Below are 23004 nucleotides of genomic sequence, written 5' to 3'. Positions count from 1 at the left end.
CTAAGGATAGATATGGAGATCAGAACAACATCCACTAGCTCAACTTAAGTGGAAATTTGGACAAGTTATAAGCAATTTAAGTAAGCTAACGTACAAAATCCATTTTGTTTGAATTGATAAAAAAAAAAGCTCAATCTATTTTTTAATCAAAATCCTATAAGAAATAGCTATTAACAAAGTGATATTAGAAATGGAAAATCATCAAATTTCATTAGAAATGGCTATTGTACGAGATTCTATTTTATAGCAAAGAGTAACATAAATGATAATGCTTTAATATGAACAAAACGCACAACCAACAATTAGTAGCATAAAGAATAAAAACTAAGACAATTCTAAATTAACTTTTCTGCACAGCCCAAAGTAAAATCCAATAGAAAATGCATTATGTGGTAAATTAGAGATTTTGTATATACATAAATTGTAGAATAGTTTTGAACATTTATTTAAATTAATACAGGATTTTAAAGTTTTGTAGTGTTCATTTACAAAAGATAAACAAAGCGTGTTAAGAAAAAGCTATTTTAAAAAAGTAACTGTTCGTTACCTGCCAATATCAAGAAATATGCAACTGCCTATCATCCTATTTATTACCAAGATAATATCACATTAAAAAAAAACTACATGCACAATCTTTGTGGAACCAACACCAAATCTAAAAAAATAGCAACTTTTAAAAAGAAGTTTAATTTTTATTTTTTTAGCAAGCAAATTATCAACCCATGGCCCCACAATTGGTGAAGTGCAGTGGGTACTTTGTACCCATCAAAATTTCAACCCAATGCAATAGGATGAATTGCAAAAAATATAGGGAAACCCTATAAGAGAAAACGGAAACATCTTAAACTACGCTACACTGTATTTAGATGTCAACATTAGTCCCATGTGTAACGCTGACAGAGTGAAGTTTACTGGAATAGTATGCAGTTGCACATACCTTTAACTGCACAGATCAACAACATCTGCAGCAAGTATTACAATTGAGTTAAGAATTTGAAATTTTCAAACTAAAACAGAATCAGCATTTTCCAGCATTCATTGGTTCAGGTAAACTACATAAACATACAACACCAACTTGCACTATAATTTCTAAATGAAGGGCTTGTCAACACATTAAATACAAGGAATAATATTTACAGCAATTATTTGCACACAAACACTGTTTAATAAATTCATGAATTTGTGAACAATGCATAACTGGAAAATGAACTGAAATTCAGACTTAAATACTTTAAAAAAAAATCTATGAATACATTTTTCTCCTGAGACATTGCATACCAAACAGTAGTTTTACACGAGAGCATAGGACATCCTTGAAGATCGAAAGGGCAAGAGTATATATACTTAAAAATAACTGCAGCCAATAAAAATCTTTTTTTTTTGTGTTGATGCATATTCCACCATCAACAAGAAAAAGTATTAATCATCTTCACTAAAATAATGAAGCTGAAATATTCATTGTGTATTTTAAATGTCTGATTTAACAATAAAAGAACAACTATTAATTTTTTCCTACCTATTTCTAACTAAAATTGACATGGCAAAAAATATATTTTTTTTTTCAAAATTTTAATTTTTTGGTGAGAAATGATTGAACCAAAGCTGAAACACATGAACAGTTTTAGGAAATGGAAATCTTCTTAGAATAGTCTGTGCATGTGCCAGAAACAGGTTCATGGATGGAACATGGATGTTGTGATGTTTGGGGCAGGAAAAGTTAAGATCTATATACAGACTAAAGCCATCATTAGTGATGATTCTGTGGATTTGTTGCCGAGGCTGCCCCTACTACTCTGGATGCATTCTCTGTATTACCCACACCAGTCTCCATGCTGTTTGCACCATCTACAAAAGATGACAATACATCACTGAACCTCCCCTTACCAATAAAGTGTGTCAGTTATATTACCGATCTAAAAATCTCCCAAAAAAAAAACCTCGTTTTAAAATTGTCCACAGCTGATTTTGACAGCAAAATTACATTTAAAAAAAAAGAAATACTCACCACTGTGATTTTGCATAGCACTTTGCTTATCTTTACTTTTGTCTCTGTTTTCATACTCCATAACTTCATTATAAATTAGTGCTGAAACAATTTAAATATTACTTTATTGTAGAATGTTGATAAAATATCCTTGTATTAATCTTCACATTAAATTAAATGCTTATTTTCTTTATAGTAAAAAACAACAAAAGTTTGCTTACTTTTCCATTCTTCAACAGAGTGTTCACGTTCATCTACAGCATGGTCATAGGGGCCTGGTGCTGGCTAGAATATTCAACAATATCATTTTAATTTTTACTCTGACACAAATAGTAAATAGTTTCATCAACTATTCAAAATGGGAAAAGACAATGAACTATTTGTTGTAAAAGAAAAGTGAACTGACCCCATTGACCTCCCTCTCATCATACCAAACATTGATGTAGGGGTGGTTGAGTGCTTCATCAACTGAGATCCTCCTGTCAGGGTCAATAACCAACATCTTGGACAACAAATCCCTTGCTACGGTAGCTCTCAGACCAGGATGTTCTAAACAAAATATAATTACACAACATAAATATACAAACCAATATAAAAATACTGGTAAAAAATATAGATGTATGAGGCATTGCTAAGATTCAATGATAAGCTAAATTATTGGTTAAAAAAAATCTTTTTATTACCAGCACTGTCTGGAGGGAAAAGGACATCTGGAAACAACTTTTCGAAACTAAATCCGGTGTGCTTAGGTCTATTTTCAACATAATTTCTCACAGTTGTTTGCAGTCGAGCCATGAATTCTTGACTAGGTGTACCCAGCTGTTCTATTATTTTATTCCATTGATCAATATCTGAGGGCTTGAGTTAAGGATCACAATGTCTAACAACCAATATACTTAAGAATGTTCACCAATGCCAGTTTATATCTTTTATTTTAGCCAAAAGAAAAGTGTTCAAAGATATTAAAATTGAAATAGTGATTCTTAACCTTTTTGGAGCTAACAAACTCCACTAATTTCATATGCACATTCACAAAACCCTTCTTAATAGTTCTATCATCAGCACTGACAGTCTGATAATAATTCATACGAGTCGGGTGTGTGTATTGATTTCCTGAGATCAAACCCAGGTTAAGATCCACTGTATTGGGGGAAACATCTGGACAATTTTCTATTCTTGAAAAATGGTAAAAAGAAAACTATCTGCAAATATTCAAAATGCAAAACAAAACTATGAATTTTATTTTTAAAGATCCTGTAACTTAGTGTAAGACTATTCTATATACATTCAGGATGCAAGTTTAAGATGAAATTCGGAGCAATATATTTTAGACCTTTAAAGCATCTGTAACGAGCAAACAGAATAGAACATTGACAGAACATTGACAGAACCTACCCAGTTTTAAAGACGACAAGCATCAAAATGAAAAATACTTCAGCGATAAGTGCGTGTAAGAACTGCTTTCATTTTCAAATGGTCAACCTAATGTTTATAACTTTAAAAACTTTTAAGAAGATTATAATAAAAGGATACGATCTGTGCCAGGAAACATTACTGTTGCTCGAATAAGCTCAGCCATGATGCAACCAACTGACCAGATGTCAACTGAAAGGTCAAAGTGCATTCATGTATATTTTTACTTTACGACATTAAACTAAAGTGGTCTTTTATGCATAAGCCGAATTGATTTAGAATTTAAAAATTGAAACTTTAAGTTTAAGCCACTAATTTTATCTACATATATATTTCTGCAACCTAATGTTATAAAGATGTAATTTATTAAAAATAATTTTATTAATAAAATTGTATGTCATTATCAACAAACTGGCCATTAAAATGTCCAGCTTATTTTACAAAGTTCCAGTTACTTTAAAATGCTGAAATGTAAAACAACTTACCGTTAGCTTTGTAACCCATCCCTAAAATTACTTCTGGGGCTCTGTAATATCGTGTGACCACATAAGGTGTCATCATAAATCCTGTGCCTGCTGTCCTGGCTAATCCAAAGTCTAGAATCTTTAGAGTACAATCTGACTTGACAACTATGTTGCTAGGCTTTAGATCCTAAGAGAATGTAAGCACGTTATTTATAAATTTCTCTTCCAGAAAAGGGTCAAAAGAAATAGACATGTTTTTATATGGCACAAACAGCTAAAATAGCTGACTTGTACATTATTTAATCCAACATAGCTAATATAAACACTCCATATATACAAAAAGCTAAAGATAACATACTATGTGGTGGAGATGAGACCTATCATAGTATAGATATTTATAGACTAATAATAGAGTAAGACAGACTATTAAAAAGGACATTTTAGGGTTAGTTAGTAGTGATGGCAGACAAAATGGATTAGGTTTGAGTATGATGGTGAATAGGATAGTGACATGAGGAAGCTTTGGCTTAGTGTAGTAGATGATTAGTAGAATTGAATTATATCTGGATAGCAAATAAAGTACTGTGTTTTAATGTGTTTTATTAGTATGCACAGAAATTAAGTCTATAGCTGGCCTCTGCACTGACAATGAAGTCTAGTATAATATAGTTTATAGATATAGTAACCATCAACCCTGTGACAAGACCCACTATGAGTATGAAATGCTACAGATATCTACACTTGAGGAGGTACCCACCCTGTGTATAATCCCAGCAGAGTGTAGGTGTTTGATGCCACACAGCATCTGATAAAGAAGGTAAGACATTCTCTCGTGATCTAAGTCCATCTGTATAACTTGGCATAGGTTGGCGTCCATCAACTCCATCACTAAATACCTGATGGTCACATTAAAATGAAACAGTACTTTATTTAAAACAGCTTATAAAATGGTTAAAAACTGTAAAAGTACATTTTTTTAACAATAAGATACATACAAAGCTAAAAGGATTTCCTGATTTCATTACAGCACAGATACCACCTCCACCCCCCCCCCCCCCCCAATAAAAGCTTCTACCTGTATCACATTAGCTTTAAGTGACAGTCTTAAATTAAAATGGATCTTTCAATATTGCCTTTGGTTCACAAATAATTATGTGACAAAAAATCAGACAATGTTTTGTAGCATTTTCTTTTAAAATGCTTTCCTTTGTATTTTAAATGCCTATCAGTTTTAACAGTAGGATAGCTTTAAGATATCATAAAAAAAGCCATTTGAAATGAGAAGTAGTAAAAAAAAATAACATAAAAAAAACATTAAAAAAAACCAATTCAATAACAGGTCTGTAATTGTTCAATCAATGAAAATAAATTTCCGTTCTATGCCATTTAACCCCAGCTCTTACTTTATGTGAAAAATAAATGAGGAAAAATCAGCTAACAGTTTTAAATAAAATAAATATTTATATATATGTTTTATTTACAACTGTTGTTACAAATAAAAAGGAACAATATTTAATAATAAATATTATAAATTATAAACTAAAAATGAAAATAAATAAGAATGAAAAACTTGAACTTGTTAGGTACTTACACATCTTGGAAACTCTCTAAAGATTTCTGTGGGGTGAATGCATTTAGCAAGCCAATTATCTGGAGAGCAAAAAAAATAGGCAAATACAATCTCAAGCTACTTCAATAGATGCACATCTCAAGAGATATAGAAATAGAATTGATGAACTAGCTATAGAAAGCTGCTTTCCGTATTTACTGGGGTTTTTTTTTGGATTACTTTAAACCACAAATTTGCCCATCAGAAGGGTATCTAACACACTAGGGAAACTAAGGTAGCTAGGCATAGTGCTGACCTAATTATCCCCTATAAGCCCAGGTCATTAGGGAAACGGATGAACTCTACTTCATCTGCCCCATGTGTCTTGGGCAGGAATGGGAAATGATGAATTCTAGTAAGTGTGTCAACTTTTAACATTAGCTACATAGACCTCGTACTTTCATACTGCTGATCAGATAGTAGCTTTGTAGGCTCACCGTTGGGATAACTAAACTAGAGAAAACGTTACTAAAGCCAGTTGATTATGGGGTCGTCCATCAATGACCTCACGCAATTTGAACCCATTATTACCCTCAACCCTGATATCGTAAAATGTCTAAAATGACCGCAGTTCGACCCCTCACCCATCTTTAAAAGAACCCCGGAGGCGGGAATGTTTTTCCCCCTCAACAAAATGCCGTAATTTCCTTAGCCCCCACCTTTATAAGAGGTGTGTGACGTCATCTATGGACGACCTCTTACAGATAAGTATTGCCCATCTGATACATTCAAATAGAGGCTATCAACACGTGTGATTCATGCAGATCTTATAACCCCGCCATTTGCCCTATCACGGAAGCCTGCATTAGACAGCTAGACATTTTTTTTTTTACGGAACCCGCCGAGCTGAGATGAGCATGAATTGGAGCTAGTTTATAAAACAAACATGTCATAAACGCGTGCTTAAACACGTCACACGGGTCATGAAACGAATTACGCTATTTGACGGTAGGCATAACCTTTCCACCCTCAGTCTATCTTCACTAGGCTTTGTCGCTTTGTTCACGTGGACTTCCTATTCTAGTGGGTTCTCTCTCCTAAGGTAAACACGATTCTCCAAACGCTGTTAGTGACAGTGTAATTGAACAAGCGGTTGTATGTACGACGTATCGGTTGTGTACTGGCACATGTATTCGTGTTCAATGCCACCGGGATGTTTGCAAGTGTGTTTAAAGTACGCCTTAATAAGGCAATATTGCGTAATGTCAACCCAGTAGCACAGCACAAATAAGCAAGGGCGGCGCGATTGGTGCTGGTCGCACCAGCCATAGGGCAGTTTGTAAAGGGCATCAAATGTAACAATTTTGAAGGTGCCCCCCCCCCCCCCCCCCAAGTTTATTTTATTGACATCATCCGCAGGTCTGCGCCAAAAGGCAAACATACTACCACCATACATAGAGTAAATTTTGTTTGGTTTCTACACAAATACGGTATAGGATACTGAGTAAAGCACGGCAAGTACGGCTTTGACCTTTATTTTATTCTGCCAATTTGTCCCTATTAAAACATATGTTTAAAATTAGCTTATTATAAGAAACAAAATAAAATGGAAGAATTAAATATCATAGGGACATCGGCTGGGCAAGAGTAACCTAGACGTACACTCACTCATATCATCGTAACTTTACACAGCCGTAAAAAACTAAATCATAGTTTCTTAATGCGCGAATATCTTTCAACATACAGAAAACATTATTCCCAACGACATGGCATTACACTACAGCATTTGGAGCTGGTCTATTTCAATCATTGATTTTTAAAAAGTTAAGTATTAGAATTACATGATCTAATAAAAATCACGAAAACGATACAGAGATAATGTAATCTAGATCTTCTTATTAAGAAATGAAATTTATAACTAGTATATCCAATTGCATTTGTATTTTAAATTGTGACAAAAAAAAAAGAAGTATTCAGGGAATATTTCATATACATATTAAATAGCATTATATTTTAATTTAATAAAACGGCGATGGACATCCTAGGTTAAGTTTCTTTGCTCCTTAGTTTATATTAGGAAGTTAAATCTACGTTGCCTCCCTTGGTTAATTTATAAAACTGACAACGTGGAATGAACTTGGCCAGCAATATCATATCAATTTGTGTATATTCCAATGTTCGTGAAAATTAATGCGAATGTTCAATCTTATTCATTTCCCTAGCATAGTAATAGTGTTTATTAGACGTTAAGTTAGCCAGGGGTACTGCATATAAACCTTATACACTGGGAGTGGTGGTATCGCTAATTTAGTTGGTAGGTGGAGGGGGTCAGGATTTTTATGGTTGGGTGAGGGAGGTGAAAACCAGCGTCACGAAGGATATGGACGATCCACAACTGTACAGGCCACGATGATGGATGTGGTGGTTAAGTGAGTGCCCACTACTTAATTTAAAACTCTCTTTGGAATACAATGAAACAATGCTTAGGTCTAGTTTGTTCATGTGGTGAACTGATACATTTGTTAAGTAAAAAACACACCAACATGTTTCTGAAACATACGACCAGACATACACCCATAGGTGTCGTGTTACTAAACTTTTCAAATGGTGACAAAAAAAAATCAGTAATATCTGATATTATATATATATATATATATATATATATATATATATATATATATATATACATGCACTGATATATTCATCATGTCCACGTCCTTGTTACATGGGGTAGGGGAAGATCGTTTTTTTTTTAAATTTAAAAAAAAAACATCAAACTCGAGCAGACACAGTTGTGTACTTTACCAGGGCCATCCACGGTCACAATGTCCCCAGTCTTCTAGCAGAAAATGTCCCCAATTCCAACACACAGCGCTGTGCCTCTCGCCGTTTGGGGATCAGTTTTTTTTTTGTGTCTTCTCATCAATCAGCACAGGTTTGAGATGGGGGCTGCGCACTGCCACACTTAACACGTGCGTCGCTCATCTACATTCTTGTCGCGGGCAAGCGGTCGGTAAAGATGGGTGCTATAAGTAGCGCCGCGTCCACTTGCAGCTAACAGTGGAGAAAGGGGACCCATGCAGACAGATGACACTTTAGGAAGAATAAAATCACTATCGGGCTAGTTTACTCGGTGATCACACGTGATCCGGCACATTGTGGGGATGTGCTAGAATGTGCTAGAATTGAACAAAGATGTAAGACCGCTTGTCGTTCCCTAAACATTCTTTGTACCGAAAGTGTATACATATATGTATATATACATATAAATACATAAATACACACACATATATATATATACACATATATGTGCTATTTAAATACACGAGTGATTGAATGGGCCAAGGAACCACGCTCTGTATTGATTTGGCTGAATAATGGGATGGCTATTGATTAAAATTGGGGGAAGCGCGGGGCGACAGCGGTGTAGGTGAAGGTTTCGGTGCTACTGGTGGGCGTGATAGAAATGATTATAAGGCAGAGGACCTCTGGAGCAGATTAGCTTTTATTCACCAGTCGTCACACGGTGCTCCCACACCAAACAACCGCTGGACACTTGTCGGACATTCTGTCTTTGCTCATTATGGGCCTCCATAGCGTCATTTCTACAAATGTCAAACATGTTTCATTCAGAGCGGATTTTGAACTGGTTAGGCTCAAGTATCCAAGAAATGTCCTAATCACTGAAAGTAATTTATGACTGATCAGCTAAAGCTTTCATAAGAACTAGTTTACCTGTGAGGGGCGTTCAAAATACGTGAATAATCTGATTATAAATAAAGACCTCAATGAAACCACCCACTGCACTCAAAACAGAAACAAAGAAACAGAGCAAAAACTAAATATAACATTTGAATGAAATGAAAGTAGTATATTAGGTCCCTTTTGATTATTATTTTTGGCGGAGGAGCGCAGGCGCAAAGGTTATATAGTAAAATACTCGGAGGAGCTGCCGCAGCCTGCCGCAAAGACATATAGTAAAATACTACGCCAGCTGCCGCAGGGTGGGTGAGCAGGATGCACCGCAGGCGCAAAGACATATAGTAAAATATTACGCCAACTGGGGTTGGCGGAGGAGTGAAGGGTGAGTCACCTTTTGGTGACCTTGTGACGTAATTAGTAACATTATGACGTAATCATTGACCTAGTTACGTAATTTAATGCGTTTTTTAATTAGTTTGAATTTAATTTTTAAATTTTAATTAATTTTTGACCTAGTTACGTAATTTTATTGTTTTTTAATTAATTTGATTTTAATTACTTTTGTTTGTGTTTTGTTTGTTTATTTTTAATAAGTTTAATTAATTCGATTTTTTTATTTATTTTGTATTTGTTTGATTTTAACTTTTTAATTATTTTTATTTTGTTTATTTTTAATTTAATTATTTTATTTTTAATAAGTTTAATTAATTTGATTTTTATTTATTTTGTATTTAGTTACGTAATTTTAAGTTTATTTTATAATTAGTTTGAATTTTTATTGACTAGTTATGTAATTTAATTACTTTGATTGTTTAATTAGTTTGTTTACTTGTTGTTTAATTTAATTACTTTGTTTATATTGTGTAATTTTTTATTAACGAGTTACGTAATTTGCTTATTTGTTTGAAATTCATTTTAATTAATTTGATTTTAATTACTTTGTTTAATTTATTTATTTGATATATTTCTTTTCTTTGTTGTTTAATTTGTTGGTTTGTTTATTTGGTTGTATGTATGTTTTAAATTCTCCCCTACAACGACCGTGTACAAAAAACAGGTTAAATTCTCCACCACAACGAACGTTACAAACATAGAACATCCATTAAAGATAACGATCAGCCACAGCTGTTACGTATCGACCCGCCCGCGAAGTTTTCTCACCGCTGCCCGTTTTAATGGGAATGTATTGATCGCAGCCGCTGGCCCATCACACCTAATTAAATTTTTGTTATGCTTCACCGAGTTTCCCCCGAGCGGTTGACAGGTTATGGTAATTAACGACGTACATTAAGTGCCTCTCCGTGAAGTACGTAGGTCATTATGCAACAGCTGTGTAATATCGATCGCATCCACTGACCATCACACCTAATTAAATTGGTCACGCATCGTAAGTGTAGCGACATCGGTAACTATTCGCTTATAGCGAGGTCAGCGAAAACCGATCGATTTGTCAGCTCCGTGAAGCCCTTAGGTAACAGCTGGTGCTGTAATTAGTCACGGCTCTCGGCTTTTTTCATTAGATTACAGCTGTCCATGAACTATGTTCACATATCGTACGCCCGGTCATTCTTTGATCAAATTAAAAATTTTTGTTTCCACATGTCCTACGAACCGTCCCTTGCTATGTATGAAAGATTAATGGTTGTAACTATTCGCTTATAGCGAGGGTCAGCGAAAACAAAATATATATTTAAGGGTTGGAATTTTCTTTCAACCACCGTTAAATCAGGTTTTGAGACGAAACGAAGTCTCGGTAGGTTCGTGTTTTTTTAACGGGCGACAGGACGACTTGGTGCGTTGGTACGTAGGTATGCGACCCAAACAACTCGTACCATGACCAACACTATTCCATTAAAGCGACATACGATGTATGACGACATAACAAACAACAAACGCGTAAAGACTAACAACCACAGTAACGTTAATTCACACACCACTATTTTTCCTGTAGACGACCTAGCCATGATACGTTATACATGTGACATATGTGAGCATGCATTCAACTGCAAACATGGTTTGAAACGACATCACGACTCTGTTCACCGCCGACAAGGACATCTCTGTACAACATGCGAGAATCTATTTACACGACTTGACAATTTAACAAGACATTGTAAAACAACACACACCAACCAAACATCACCGACCGACACCCCATCAGCAACCGATAGACAAACTCCACAACCACTATACGTGACCGACAGACAAACCATGCAACCCCTAGCAGCGATCCAAACAACTCGTACCATGACCAACACTATTCCATTAAAGCGACATACGATGTATGACGACATACCAAACAACAAACGCGTAAAGACTAACAACGACAGTAACGTTAATTCACACACCACTATTTTTCCTGTAGACGACCTACCCATGATACGTTATACATGTGACATATGTGAGCATGCATTCACCTGCAAACATGGTTTGAAACGACATCACGATACGGCACACAGACGACGAAGACATACATGTAGAGAATGTTTGCAAGAATTTACAAGAAAATATAATTTAACGAACCACTATAAAATACCACACACCATCAAAACATTACCAGACGACACATCAGCGACCGACACGAATATCCCATAGGATGACTTCTCACAGACATCTCCTTACACCCAACACAGAAACTCACTTTCTTACTTTTATATTAAAAGACAAGTAGACACAATGTGACATCTCCCCTAGACTGTAGACCGATGGGGTTGTTTTTATTCAATAAAAATTTATTATATATGGTCTTTTGTGATTTTTTAATGTGTTATTGTTTTGTTACTTGTCCCTGAAAGTTATGTAACTCGGTATCCTGTATAAGAGGTATGACTGGAATCAAAATCACGGGAGAGAACGTGACGTACATCGCGATATTTGAAAACAGGGCGATGTTTAACCTCAACCAAAAAAGACAATGAACCTAGAAGGAAGACGAATATATATCTTAGTCTTGCAGCAGATTACCTTCCCATGTTCGCTTTAGTATTACAGTTTTCATCAAACTTCTTTTTGACTTGAACTTCGTTAATTTTTAAGAAAGTTTACTTATACATAATACATTACGTCTAATGACAATTTTTTATTTTTACCACTCAATGTATTTTCTTTTTCTATATCTTACATTGTCATCTTAATTTTTGATCACCTTAGTAAAAATTTGCTTAAGATTATAAACTTCAAGTTTTAAAAAACAACAACGTTATAGTACGTCGTGTCAAATGACACACCGTTTAAAATGTCTACATTTAAAGTTCACCAAAATAATGACGTAAAATCTAAATATGATATGACGTTAGCATACATATCATTCAACCTAATCACTCTAAAGTACAAATCAATAATTTTTATTGATTAAGGGGCTGGGTGAGTTATTTTTATTCGGGTGCCCAGGGAAGGTTTGGAGTTGGTTGGGACAGATTTTATACACGAGTCGGTGACGTTTTCACCGAGGCAGGGTTCGAATCTAGACCATGCATGTTTTGGAATTGTTAGGGAGAGTTAAACTAAAGTCGGTGAAGTTTTCACCGAGGTTGGTTTTGAACTCGGAACATGCATGTTTTGGAATCGGTAGGTGTAGAGTCCATACTAGGGTCGGGGAGTTTTGCTAACACTGAGGCAGGTTGCAAAGTTGGCACATGCATGTTTAGGAATTGATGGTAGCCGAGTTCATACTAGTGTCGGTGAAGGTTGGTTTTGATCTCGGAACATGTATGTTTTGAAATTGTTGGTAACCGAGTTCATACTAGGGTCAGGGGAGTTTTTGTTAACACCGAGGCAGGTTGCAAAGTTGGTACATGCATGTTTAGGAATTGTTGGTAGCCGAGTTCATACTAGTGTCGGTGAAGGTTGGTTTTGAACTCGGAGCATGCATGTTTTGAAATTGTTGGTAACCGAGTTCAGACTAGGGACGGGGGTGTTTTCACCGAGGCAGGTTACAAAGTTCGTATATGCATCATTGGAATTGTTAGGTAGAGTTAAACTAAGGTCGGTGAAGTTTTCACCGAGGTAGGTTACAAAGTTGGTACATGAAATTGTTGGTAACCGAGTTCAGACTAGGGACGGGGGTGTTTTCACCGAGGCAGGTTACAAAGTTCGTATATGCATCATTGGAATTGTTAGGTAGAGTTAAACTAAGGTCGGTGAAGTTTTCACCGAGGTAGGTTACAAAGTTGGTACATGGATGTTTAGGAATTGATGGCAGTCGAGTTCATACTAGGGTCGGGGAATTTTGTTAGCACTGAGGCAGGTTGGAAAGTTGTTACATGCATGTTTGGGAATTGTTGGTAGCCGAGTTCATACTAGTGTCGGTGAAGGTTGGTTTTGAACTCGGAACATGCATGTTTTGGAATTGTTGGTAGCCGAGTTCATACTAGTGTCGGTGAAGGTTGGTTTTGAACTCGGAACATGCATGTTTTGGAATCGGTAGGTGTAGAGTCCATACTAAGGTCGGTGAAGTTTTCACCGATGGTGGTTTCAAAGTTAGTACAGGCATGTTTTGGAAGTGTTAGGGGCCGAGTTCATAGTAGTGTCGGTGAAGGTTGGTTTTGAACTCGGAACATGCATGTTTTGAAATTGTTGGTAACCGAGTTCATACTAGGGACGGGGGCGAGGGCGGCGGACAAAGTTGTCGATGTAGGTAGGGTGCAAGAGATATTCAACGAGGAGTGGTGTCTACAAGTTATGTATCCCAGTCTGTTGGAGTGGTTTCTAGAGGGTTGTAATATTAGTTGAATAAATATTTGTCTGTAGGATTGTCATACAGCCTTTGTCTCTTAAATGGAATAGGTATAGTGCGGGTAGTAGTAGTAGTACGGTCTGTTTATCTAACGATTGGTATTGAGGTTAGTGTGATGACGCAAGGTTGGATGGGAGAAGGGGAACGGGGTTGCGGACAAAGGGAAGGGGAAGGGCGAATAGTGATAAAAATAACTCACCCAGCCCCTTAATCAATAAAAATTATTGATTTGTACTTTAGAGTGATTAGGTTGAATGATATGTATGCTAACGTCATATCATATTTAGATTTTACGTCATTATTTTGGTGAACTTTAAATGTAGACATTTTAAACGGTGTGTCATTTGACACGACGTACTATAACGTTGTTGTTTTTTAAAACTTGAAGTTTATAATCTTAAGCAAATTTTTACTAAGGTGATCAAAAATTAAGATGACAATGTAAGATATAGAAAAAGAAAATACATTGAGTGGTAAAAATAAAAAATTGTCATTAGACGTAATGTATTATGTATAAGTAAACTTTCTTAAAAATTAACGAAGTTCAAGTCAAAAAGAAGTTTGATGAAAACTGTAATACTAAAGCGAACATGGGAAGGTAATCTGCTGCAAGACTAAGATATATATTCGTCTTCCTTCTAGGTTCATTGTCTTTTTTGGTTGAGGTTAAACATCGCCCTGTTTTCAAATATCGCGATGTACGTCACGTTCTCTCCCGTGATTTTGATTCCAGTCATACCTCTTATACAGGATACCGAGTTACATAACTTTCAGGGACAAGTAACAAAACAATAACACATTAAAAAATCACAAAAGACCATATATAATAAATTTTTATTGAATAAAAACAACCCCATCGGTCTACAGTCTAGGGGAGATGTCACATTGTGTCTACTTGTCTTTTAATATAAAAGTAAGAAAGTGAGTTTCTGTGTTGGGTGTAAGGAGATGTCTGTGAGAAGTCATCCTATGGGATATTCGTGTCGGTCGCTGATGTGTCGTCTGGTAATGTTTTGATGGTGTGTGGTATTTTATAGTGGTTCGTTAAATTATATTTTCTTGTAAATTCTTGCAAACATTCTCTACATGTATGTCTTCGTCGTCTGTGTGCCGTATCGTGATGTCGTTTCAAACCATGTTTGCAGGTGAATGCATGCTCACATATGTCACATGTATAACGTATCATGGGTAGGTCGTCTACAGGAAAAATAGTGGTGTGTGAATTAACGTTACTGTCGTTGTTAGTCTTTACGCGTTTGTTGTTTGGTATGTCGTCATACATCGTATGTCGCTTTAATGGAATAGTGTTGGTCATGGTACGAGTTGTTTGGATCGCTGCTAGGGGTTGCATGGTTTGTCTGTCGGTCACGTATAGTGGTTGTGGAGTTTGTCTATCGGTTGCTGATGGGGTGTCGGTCGGTGATGTTTGGTTGGTGTGTGTTGTTTTACAATGTCTTGTTAAATTGTCAAGTCGTGTAAATAGATTCTCGCATGTTGTACAGAGATGTCCTTGTCGGCGGTGAACAGAGTCGTGATGTCGTTTCAAACCATGTTTGCAGTTGAATGCATGCTCACATATGTCACATGTATAACGTATCATGGCTAGGTCGTCTACAGGAAAAATAGTGGTGTGTGAATTAACGTTACTGTGGTTGTTAGTCTTTACGCGTTTGTTGTTTGTTATGTCGTCATACATCGTATGTCGCTTTAATGGAATAGTGTTGGTCATGGTACGAGTTGTTTGGGTCGCATACCTACGTACCAACGCACCAAGTCGTCCTGTCGCCCGTTAAAAAAACACGAACCTACCGAGACTTCGTTTCGTCTCAAAACCTGATTTAACGGTGGTTGAAAGAAAATTCCAACCCTTAAATATATATTTTGTTTTCGCTGACCCTCGCTATAAGCGAATAGTTACAACCATTAATCTTTCATACATAGCAAGGGACGGTTCGTAGGACATGTGGAAACAAAAATTTTTAATTTGATCAAAGAATGACCGGGCGTACGATATGTGAACATAGTTCATGGACAGCTGTAATCTAATGAAAAAAGCCGAGAGCCGTGACTAATTACAGCACCAGCTGTTACCTAAGGGCTTCACGGAGCTGACAAATCGATCGGTTTTCGCTGACCTCGCTATAAGCGAATAGTTACCGATGTCGCTACACTTACGATGCGTGACCAATTTAATTAGGTGTGATGGTCAGTGGATGCGATCGATATTACACAGCTGTTGCATAATGACCTACGTACTTCACGGAGAGGCACTTAATGTACGTCGTTAATTACCATAACCTGTCAACCGCTCGGGGGAAACTCGGTGAAGCATAACAAAAATTTAATTAGGTGTGATGGGCCAGCGGCTGCGATCAATACATTCCCATTAAAACGGGCAGCGGTGAGAAAACTTCGCGGGCGGGTCGATACGTAACAGCTGTGGCTGATCGTTATCTTTAATGGATGTTCTATGTTTGTAACGTTCGTTGTGGTGGAGAATTTAACCTGTTTTTTGTACACGGTCGTTGTAGGGGAGAATTTAAAACATACATACAACCAAATAAACAAACCAACAAATTAAACAACAAAGAAAAGAAATATATCAAATAAATAAATTAAACAAAGTAATTAAAATCAAATTAATTAAAATGAATTTCAAACAAATAAGCAAATTACGTAACTCGTTAATAAAAAATTACACAATATAAACAAAGTAATTAAATTAAACAACAAGTAAACAAACTAATTAAACAATCAAAGTAATTAAATTACATAACTAGTCAATAAAAATTCAAACTAATTATAAAATAAACTTAAAATTACGTAACTAAATACAAAATAAATAAAAATCAAATTAATTAAACTTATTAAAAATAAAATAATTAAATTAAAAATAAACAAAATAAAAATAATTAAAAAGTTAAAATCAAACAAATACAAAATAAATAAAAAAATCGAATTAATTAAACTTATTAAAAATAAACAAACAAAACACAAACAAAAGTAATTAAAATCAAATTAATTAAAAAACAATAAAATTACGTAACTAGGTCAAAAATTAATTAAAATTTAAAAATTAAATTCAAACTAATTAAAAAACGCATTAAATTACGTAACTAGGTCAATGATTACGTCATAATGTTACTAATTACGTCACAAGGTCACCAAAAGGTGACTCACCCTTCACTCCTCCGCCAACCCCAGTTGGCGTAATATTTTACTATATGTCTTTGCGCCTGCGGTGCATCCTGCTCACCCACCCTGCGGCAGCTGGCGTAGTATTTTACTATATGTCTTTGCGGCAGGCTGCGGCAGCTCCTCCGAGTATTTTACTATATAACCTTTGCGCCTGCGCCCCTCCGCCAAAAATAATAATCAAAAGGGACCTAATATACTACTAATGAACGAGTGAAATTGAGAATTTGAATAACCAATATTCCCGAAGGAGTATCACCTTACTTGACATGCCTAATACGGACTGGGATGAAAATAGCTTACAACCCACTGGATAGTGAGATTGAGAGTTGAATTTATCCCTATGTTTTAAATTTTTTCCCATTGGTCAACAGGGTATAAGAAACAGGTGTATTAATAGTATTATAGATATAGGGAGGGAGAAAGGGGTAGAAATAGTCAAGAAACTTACTATGTTAAAGTCAACAATTATTTTTGTTAGAGTGATAGTCCAATTCAGAGTTTTCTTTACTGTCACTTTACTACAAAATTTAAGTGTGAACTAAAATATCTTGAATCTTTATGATTGAATGAGAAATGACAAGTACATGTGTAAATGATACCTTATTTGAACTAAAAATTCTAAATATGATAAAGTTTTGATGTAGATTTGCCATTGCAAGTTAACAATAATGCACTTAATACACAATCATTTGACCACTTAGTTGTTGAAATGTGTAAAACATCATTAAAAAAAAATAATCTTAAAACAGTTGTATCATCTATATATTTAAAAAGAAAGTCTGTGTCCCCTTTATGAAATACACCTTTCATCCAATCGACATAAAACTTTGGGAAGTTGTTGAGAAAACTTCTGGAGAGGTTTCTGCGGAACAAAAATGTAAATTTCGCAGGGGGAGCTGCCAGGTAGATTCAGATTTGTCAGCACGAGCTTTCCTTCAAACGCTGCCACCTACATTTATTTTAAAGAGTTCAATACACTATGGTTCTGATTGTTGTAGTTACAAATGCAATGGCATATTTTCTACAACTATTGACAAGGTTGTTTTTTTTCTTTTTGCTTGGTTACTTTACATCATTTTCTAGAAATTATACCTTCATTCATCAGCATCCATTAAATAGTTGCCGTTTTAATCTAAACATGTAAAATAAGCACACCATTTGGTTTTTTTTATGCCAAGATTCAGGAAACCAGTAAAAATTCTTGTTTTGTAAAATGAGGGTGACTTGACCAAAAAAAGCGGGAGTGATCTCCCCTAAACTTTCTCAAATATACTTATTATATAACACTACAGGGGATGGCAACTTGAGATAAAGACTGATTTTTAATCAATTTTTAAAAACTTAAACTTTTAAAAATAGAATCTCGCGGAAAAAAAGAATTGCGCACCAAGTGAACAGCAAACAATGTGCTTATAATAGTGAACGCAGAGAATTAGACCTTTTATTCATATGTGAAATTTCATTTATCTATCTGTTATAGTTATAGGCTTTCAAAAAACAAAAATGAAGAGCAAGTTCCCCTTCAGGTTACCAGAAATTGCTAAAGTATTGATACAGAACTACAAATTTCATTTGATTTGATACTTATACATGAAATTTTATCAACCCAGCTGTAACAATACACAGACTCATACTGATAAAATAGCAAAACTTTGTTTTTCTGACTTGGGAAGGGGTGTAAAACGCCGAGATTTGTGAAAATCTAAATTTCATTTTTTTTGCACGATTACAGTTACAATACTTCTTCTATACTTAGTAGACGAGAAAGTAAAAAATAACAAGACTAAGGGAAAAAGTCAGAGAAACATATTTTTTCAGTGATTAAATAATATCTGTCTGAATGTCATTGTAAAAGGAAGATGCTATGTTCTAAAACTGGAAGAATCAGCTTTCCATTTCGGATATTGCAGTTTAGATACTATTATCAGATGAAGTAAAAACAAAAAGTAAAGTGTAATATAAACAGTTGAGGGGCAGATGAAGCCAGAAAAATGTTTTTAAAACTATTTTTTTCAGAAACATACATATTTATTCATTTTTTTTGCTACAGAGCTGGTTCATACATTAAAAATATTAAAATCTAATAAAGATAAAAATTCCTGATTTTCAACCTTTTCTTCTACATGGCCCCCTTTAACTAGATACTTTATGCTTTTGAAACTAACCTAAGAAATGTAGGCATATTAATTTCATATGTTTTTTAAAGTAGTGCTATGTTGCAGTAGGCTACAGGACATTACCCCCCCCCTGGATAATTCCCCCCCCCCCCCCCCCCTCAAGTTAAAATCCTAACTCTAACTAGAATTTTATACCTATATACTACTTTAATCCAAACCGTAAGAAAAAGACCAAAACCTAAGCATCCACCTTAGCCTAAAACTTCACACAAAACCAAAACCAAAGCTAGACACAACCCTAACCCTAAACCTAACCCTAAACCTGTCCGGGGGGTAATGTCCTACTGGGCGGGGGGGGGGGGGGGGGGGGGGGGGGGGGGGGGGTAATTACTCTGGGGGGTAATTGACAGGGGGGAAATGCCCTGTTCCCGTTGCAGTATACAGTAAAGACATGTAAACTCTTGTACACTGTGACTAGTTGTCTGTTAACCAGATCAATGTAACATAAATTTTCATGCAACTGCTGACTAGGTTTATGTTTTTTATATGATTTTATTTATTTTTATGTGCTTCAATCAAGCAAAATGTCTAGGGATGATGCTTAAACATAGAAGTGTAAATATAAAACAAGAGTAATGTTCTTTAAATTATTACTAAAAACAATACTCACGTTTTTGTGATTTACAAGTTTCATTAATACAAATTCCCTGTAGGCTCGTTTAGCGTGAGTTACATTTTGGAAGGGTCTGCTGAGCTTTTTAATAGCTACATTTGTATCTGTAAGTGTATCACAGGCGGCACTGAAACAAAAATGAAAAACATTAGAGAGGTAAAAAAGCCTTGCAACTGTAATTGTAAATATATTAAATTCTAGACCTGATTGTAAATAATAAATGTAATTAGTCTTGCTATATAAATGGTTTAAAGACTTCAGTTTCACTGTCTAAAATTATCATGTAAAAAAAGCTGACATGGGTACAAATTTTACAACAAGAAAATTAGATTGGGGTGTTAATTTTTTTTTTCACTTATTTCAACAACCAACAGTTTTGAACGGATAATATGTATTTTATCTTTAACAAAATGGTTATTAGTTACTGACATTATGATTAAAATCAGCAGTTTATGCTAAATGACTCAGATGTTCACATTGAAACATCTGAGATGTTAACAATGTGCTGACCCTCAAAAACACATTTTAAGATGATTTTGGCTGACTTCTATACAAAAAAAGGGAGCATGAAACCATCAAAGCAAATTTTGTCTTATATAACAAAATATTGCAGAATTAATTTTTTAAATGAATGTTATACTACTATAAAATAAATTTTAATCACTGAATGGCACATCATCTACAGTTTTTTTTTCTGTATATAAATGTGGAATTATTTGTAACAACAAAAAAAACTGCTCACCAAACAATTCCTTGAGCACCTGAGCCAATAGGTCGTAGGTGCTGATAACGTTTTAGTATAGTGAATGTTGAATCGCCAACTTCCACTGTGTAGAAGAGACTTGTGTGCTTGCTCATGATGGTGATTTAAAAAAAAAATTGTCACGATAAAATTGTTAATAAACCAGAACTTCCTCTTTCACACAGCCATTAAGTCGTATGATGGTTTACTCTCACAAAAATCCTGAAAAAAATTATAAAGGTGCAAAGATAAGAATGTTAAATAAGTATAAGCTAATAAAAAAATTTGAAGATTCACCCTGGACAGTCAAAGACAACAGAAAAACTTTGTAGTACTACGTGGTCAGCCATGCCCACATGTATTTATTCTATTATATGCCGATAATGATGCAACAAATATAGGAAGTAATTCATAATAATAGTTACGCTATTCTGTCTGTCTATGTGTCGGGAATGCTCTAGAGAAAACACAAGCATTATAAAAACTTTCAGTCAAATGGATAACGTAACTTCCAACTACTGTGATGTCAAATGGAACATAAAGGAACTTTTCAAAACGAAACAAAATAATGTGTTCAACAATAAAATGACATAATTGATTCTAGAGTAAACATAGGATCAAAAAGCCCATGCTGAAAAAGCACAATAATAATGACGTCATCAGTAATTGATAATACAGACACTAACATTCCCCGCCTAATTTATTTGTCTAATCTTAAAAGTGGTATGCATGTAGTTTCTTTCAGGGATCTCTCCTTTCCCCCCCCACCCCCAAATCTCGTGTAGAATAATAACACTGGCATGATACATTGAAAATTGTTAATATTAATATTGCCTAATTCATATTCATTATTTTATAGGCCTACATAAAAATATACACTATTTTCAACACTTAGAGCTGGGGTTTACCTATTGAGTGTTGAAAGTGTATATTTATAGTGTACTATTATAAATCTATAGGCACACTAATAAATATTAATAACACTAGCTATAGCCTACTATCGACAATTTGTAGAATGAAGATTATTAATCTACAATGCCAATGTATTAGGCTCCTACTATTATAATTATTCATTATGTATTGTAATGTAAGTATATAGACTCTAGATCTGGTTTGTAAGTTAGTAAGATTTAGTTAGAATCTAGATTTCTAGATCTAGATCTTACCTAAACATCTACCTAGCTACTAGATTCTAGATTTTCTAGACTAGATCTAGATTTTAGAATTTAGATTATTTTAGATCCAGATTTTTATTCTTCTATAATTATAATGTACTGTAGGCCTATTGAATATTTATTCTAGTCTAGATCCAGTATTTCTAGATTCAGTAGGCCTAACTAATCTAGAATTCTAGATTTAGAATTATTGAATTACATCTAGATCTAGATCTAGATTCTAGAGGAGAGTAGATCTTGATTTTAATGCTAAATCTAGATTTCTATTCATGGCTAATACACAATTTATTAAAATCATTAGCCTACAAATATCTACAATGCAAAGAAGATAAACTATTCAAGACATGTTCTCCCTTTTTTGCATTGATACTAGAAAACTAGATCTAAAATCTAGCATTTTTAATAGTGAAAACAGAGTTTCTAAAATATAATCAATAAAAATATGGAGTACTTTGGAGCAGAAGTGGTGTACTGAACTGAGAGAGGGTGAAGTAAATGGTGTCGTGTGCATGTTTCAGAATATTGTCATCTATTTTCGTTTCAAAGATTATATTCTAGACTTATTATCGCTAATACTATTAATAATAAATAGATAATCACCTAGGCCTACATTAGCTGGTTAAAATATTGATATTTCCAGACAAACTTGTGAGTAGAAACTTCAGAAAATTAAAAACTTTAATTTACGATTTTTTTATTGATGAATCAGAATAAAGAAGGTTCAATAGAGTCCAGTTTCTAAAAAAATGAATTAAACAAAACAATGTAGATCTATCTAGATCTAGTTAACAAAAATTACTCACGTTTTACGAAAAGATCTTAACTGAAGGACAAATTAAATAAGCGAAAAATCAATTAAAATGAGTCACAGACAAGATGTACTATCAACTTCACTCGCTCACTCATCATTTAGGAACAGTTGAGTTTGACGTCAACATTTGTTGTGTAGTTTTGATTATCGTTTACTGCGAGACTGATTTATTTGACAATTTTTATTTCTTATATATATTTTACACAACTGGTGTATAAATACGTTTATTGAAAGCTTTCGTAATTTCTAATAATAATTAAATAGTCAACAGTAAAACCCGAAGTTATTTTTTTTTATATAAGGAGCTGATAAGGGGTAAAATAAACGTCATCAATCGATGTTTTCGCGACTCTTTGCACCCGATTACTGAAAGTGTACACCCACACACGAAGCACACGGAAGTGAAGACAGTTAATTCATTTTCATGTCGCTATTTTAAAA

At 34.6% G+C, this 23004-nt stretch overlaps 1 protein-coding gene across 1 annotated transcript; it reads right to left on the bottom strand.

Annotated features, from left to right (window-relative positions):
• Window positions 1-1444: 1444 nt before the first annotated feature.
• Window positions 1445-22927, bottom strand: LOC131956671 (stress-activated protein kinase JNK). Its single transcript, XM_059321257.1, has 12 exons — window positions 22556-22927; window positions 20578-20799; window positions 19833-19962; window positions 5453-5511; window positions 4619-4757; window positions 3883-4048; window positions 3518-3589; window positions 2668-2835; window positions 2391-2533; window positions 2206-2269; window positions 2006-2086; window positions 1445-1845 (listed from the first exon to the last, which is right to left on the bottom strand). Exons 2-12 carry the CDS (start codon window positions 20691-20693, stop codon window positions 1748-1750), a joined length of 1236 nt encoding a protein of 411 aa, XP_059177240.1. The 5' UTR covers window positions 20694-20799; window positions 22556-22927; the 3' UTR covers window positions 1445-1747.
• Window positions 22928-23004: the final 77 nt, after the last annotated feature.

Source organism: Physella acuta, unplaced genomic scaffold, assembly GCF_028476545.2.
Source record: "Physella acuta isolate Inbredline_101_S28 unplaced genomic scaffold, ASM2847654v3 ptg000008l, whole genome shotgun sequence".
In the NCBI taxonomy this organism is placed as follows: Eukaryota; Metazoa; Mollusca; class Gastropoda; family Physidae; genus Physella; species Physella acuta.
This window is presented reverse-complemented; position numbering and strand designations above follow the sequence as displayed.

Excerpts from the sequence above, each read along its gene's own strand:
- LOC131956671 (XM_059321257.1), bottom strand. The coding sequence starts at position 20,693 with ATGAGCAAGCACACAAGTCTCTTCTACACAGTGGAAGTTGGCGATTCA. Across the intron at positions 3,590-3,882 it reads GATGGGTTACAAAGCTAACG|TTGACATCTGGTCAGTTGGT; the intron begins GTAAGTTGTTTT and ends TTGACCTTTCAG. Across the intron at positions 2,087-2,205 it reads CTCTGTTGAAGAATGGAAAA|CACTAATTTATAATGAAGTT; the intron begins GTAAGCAAACTT and ends AAATTGTTTCAG.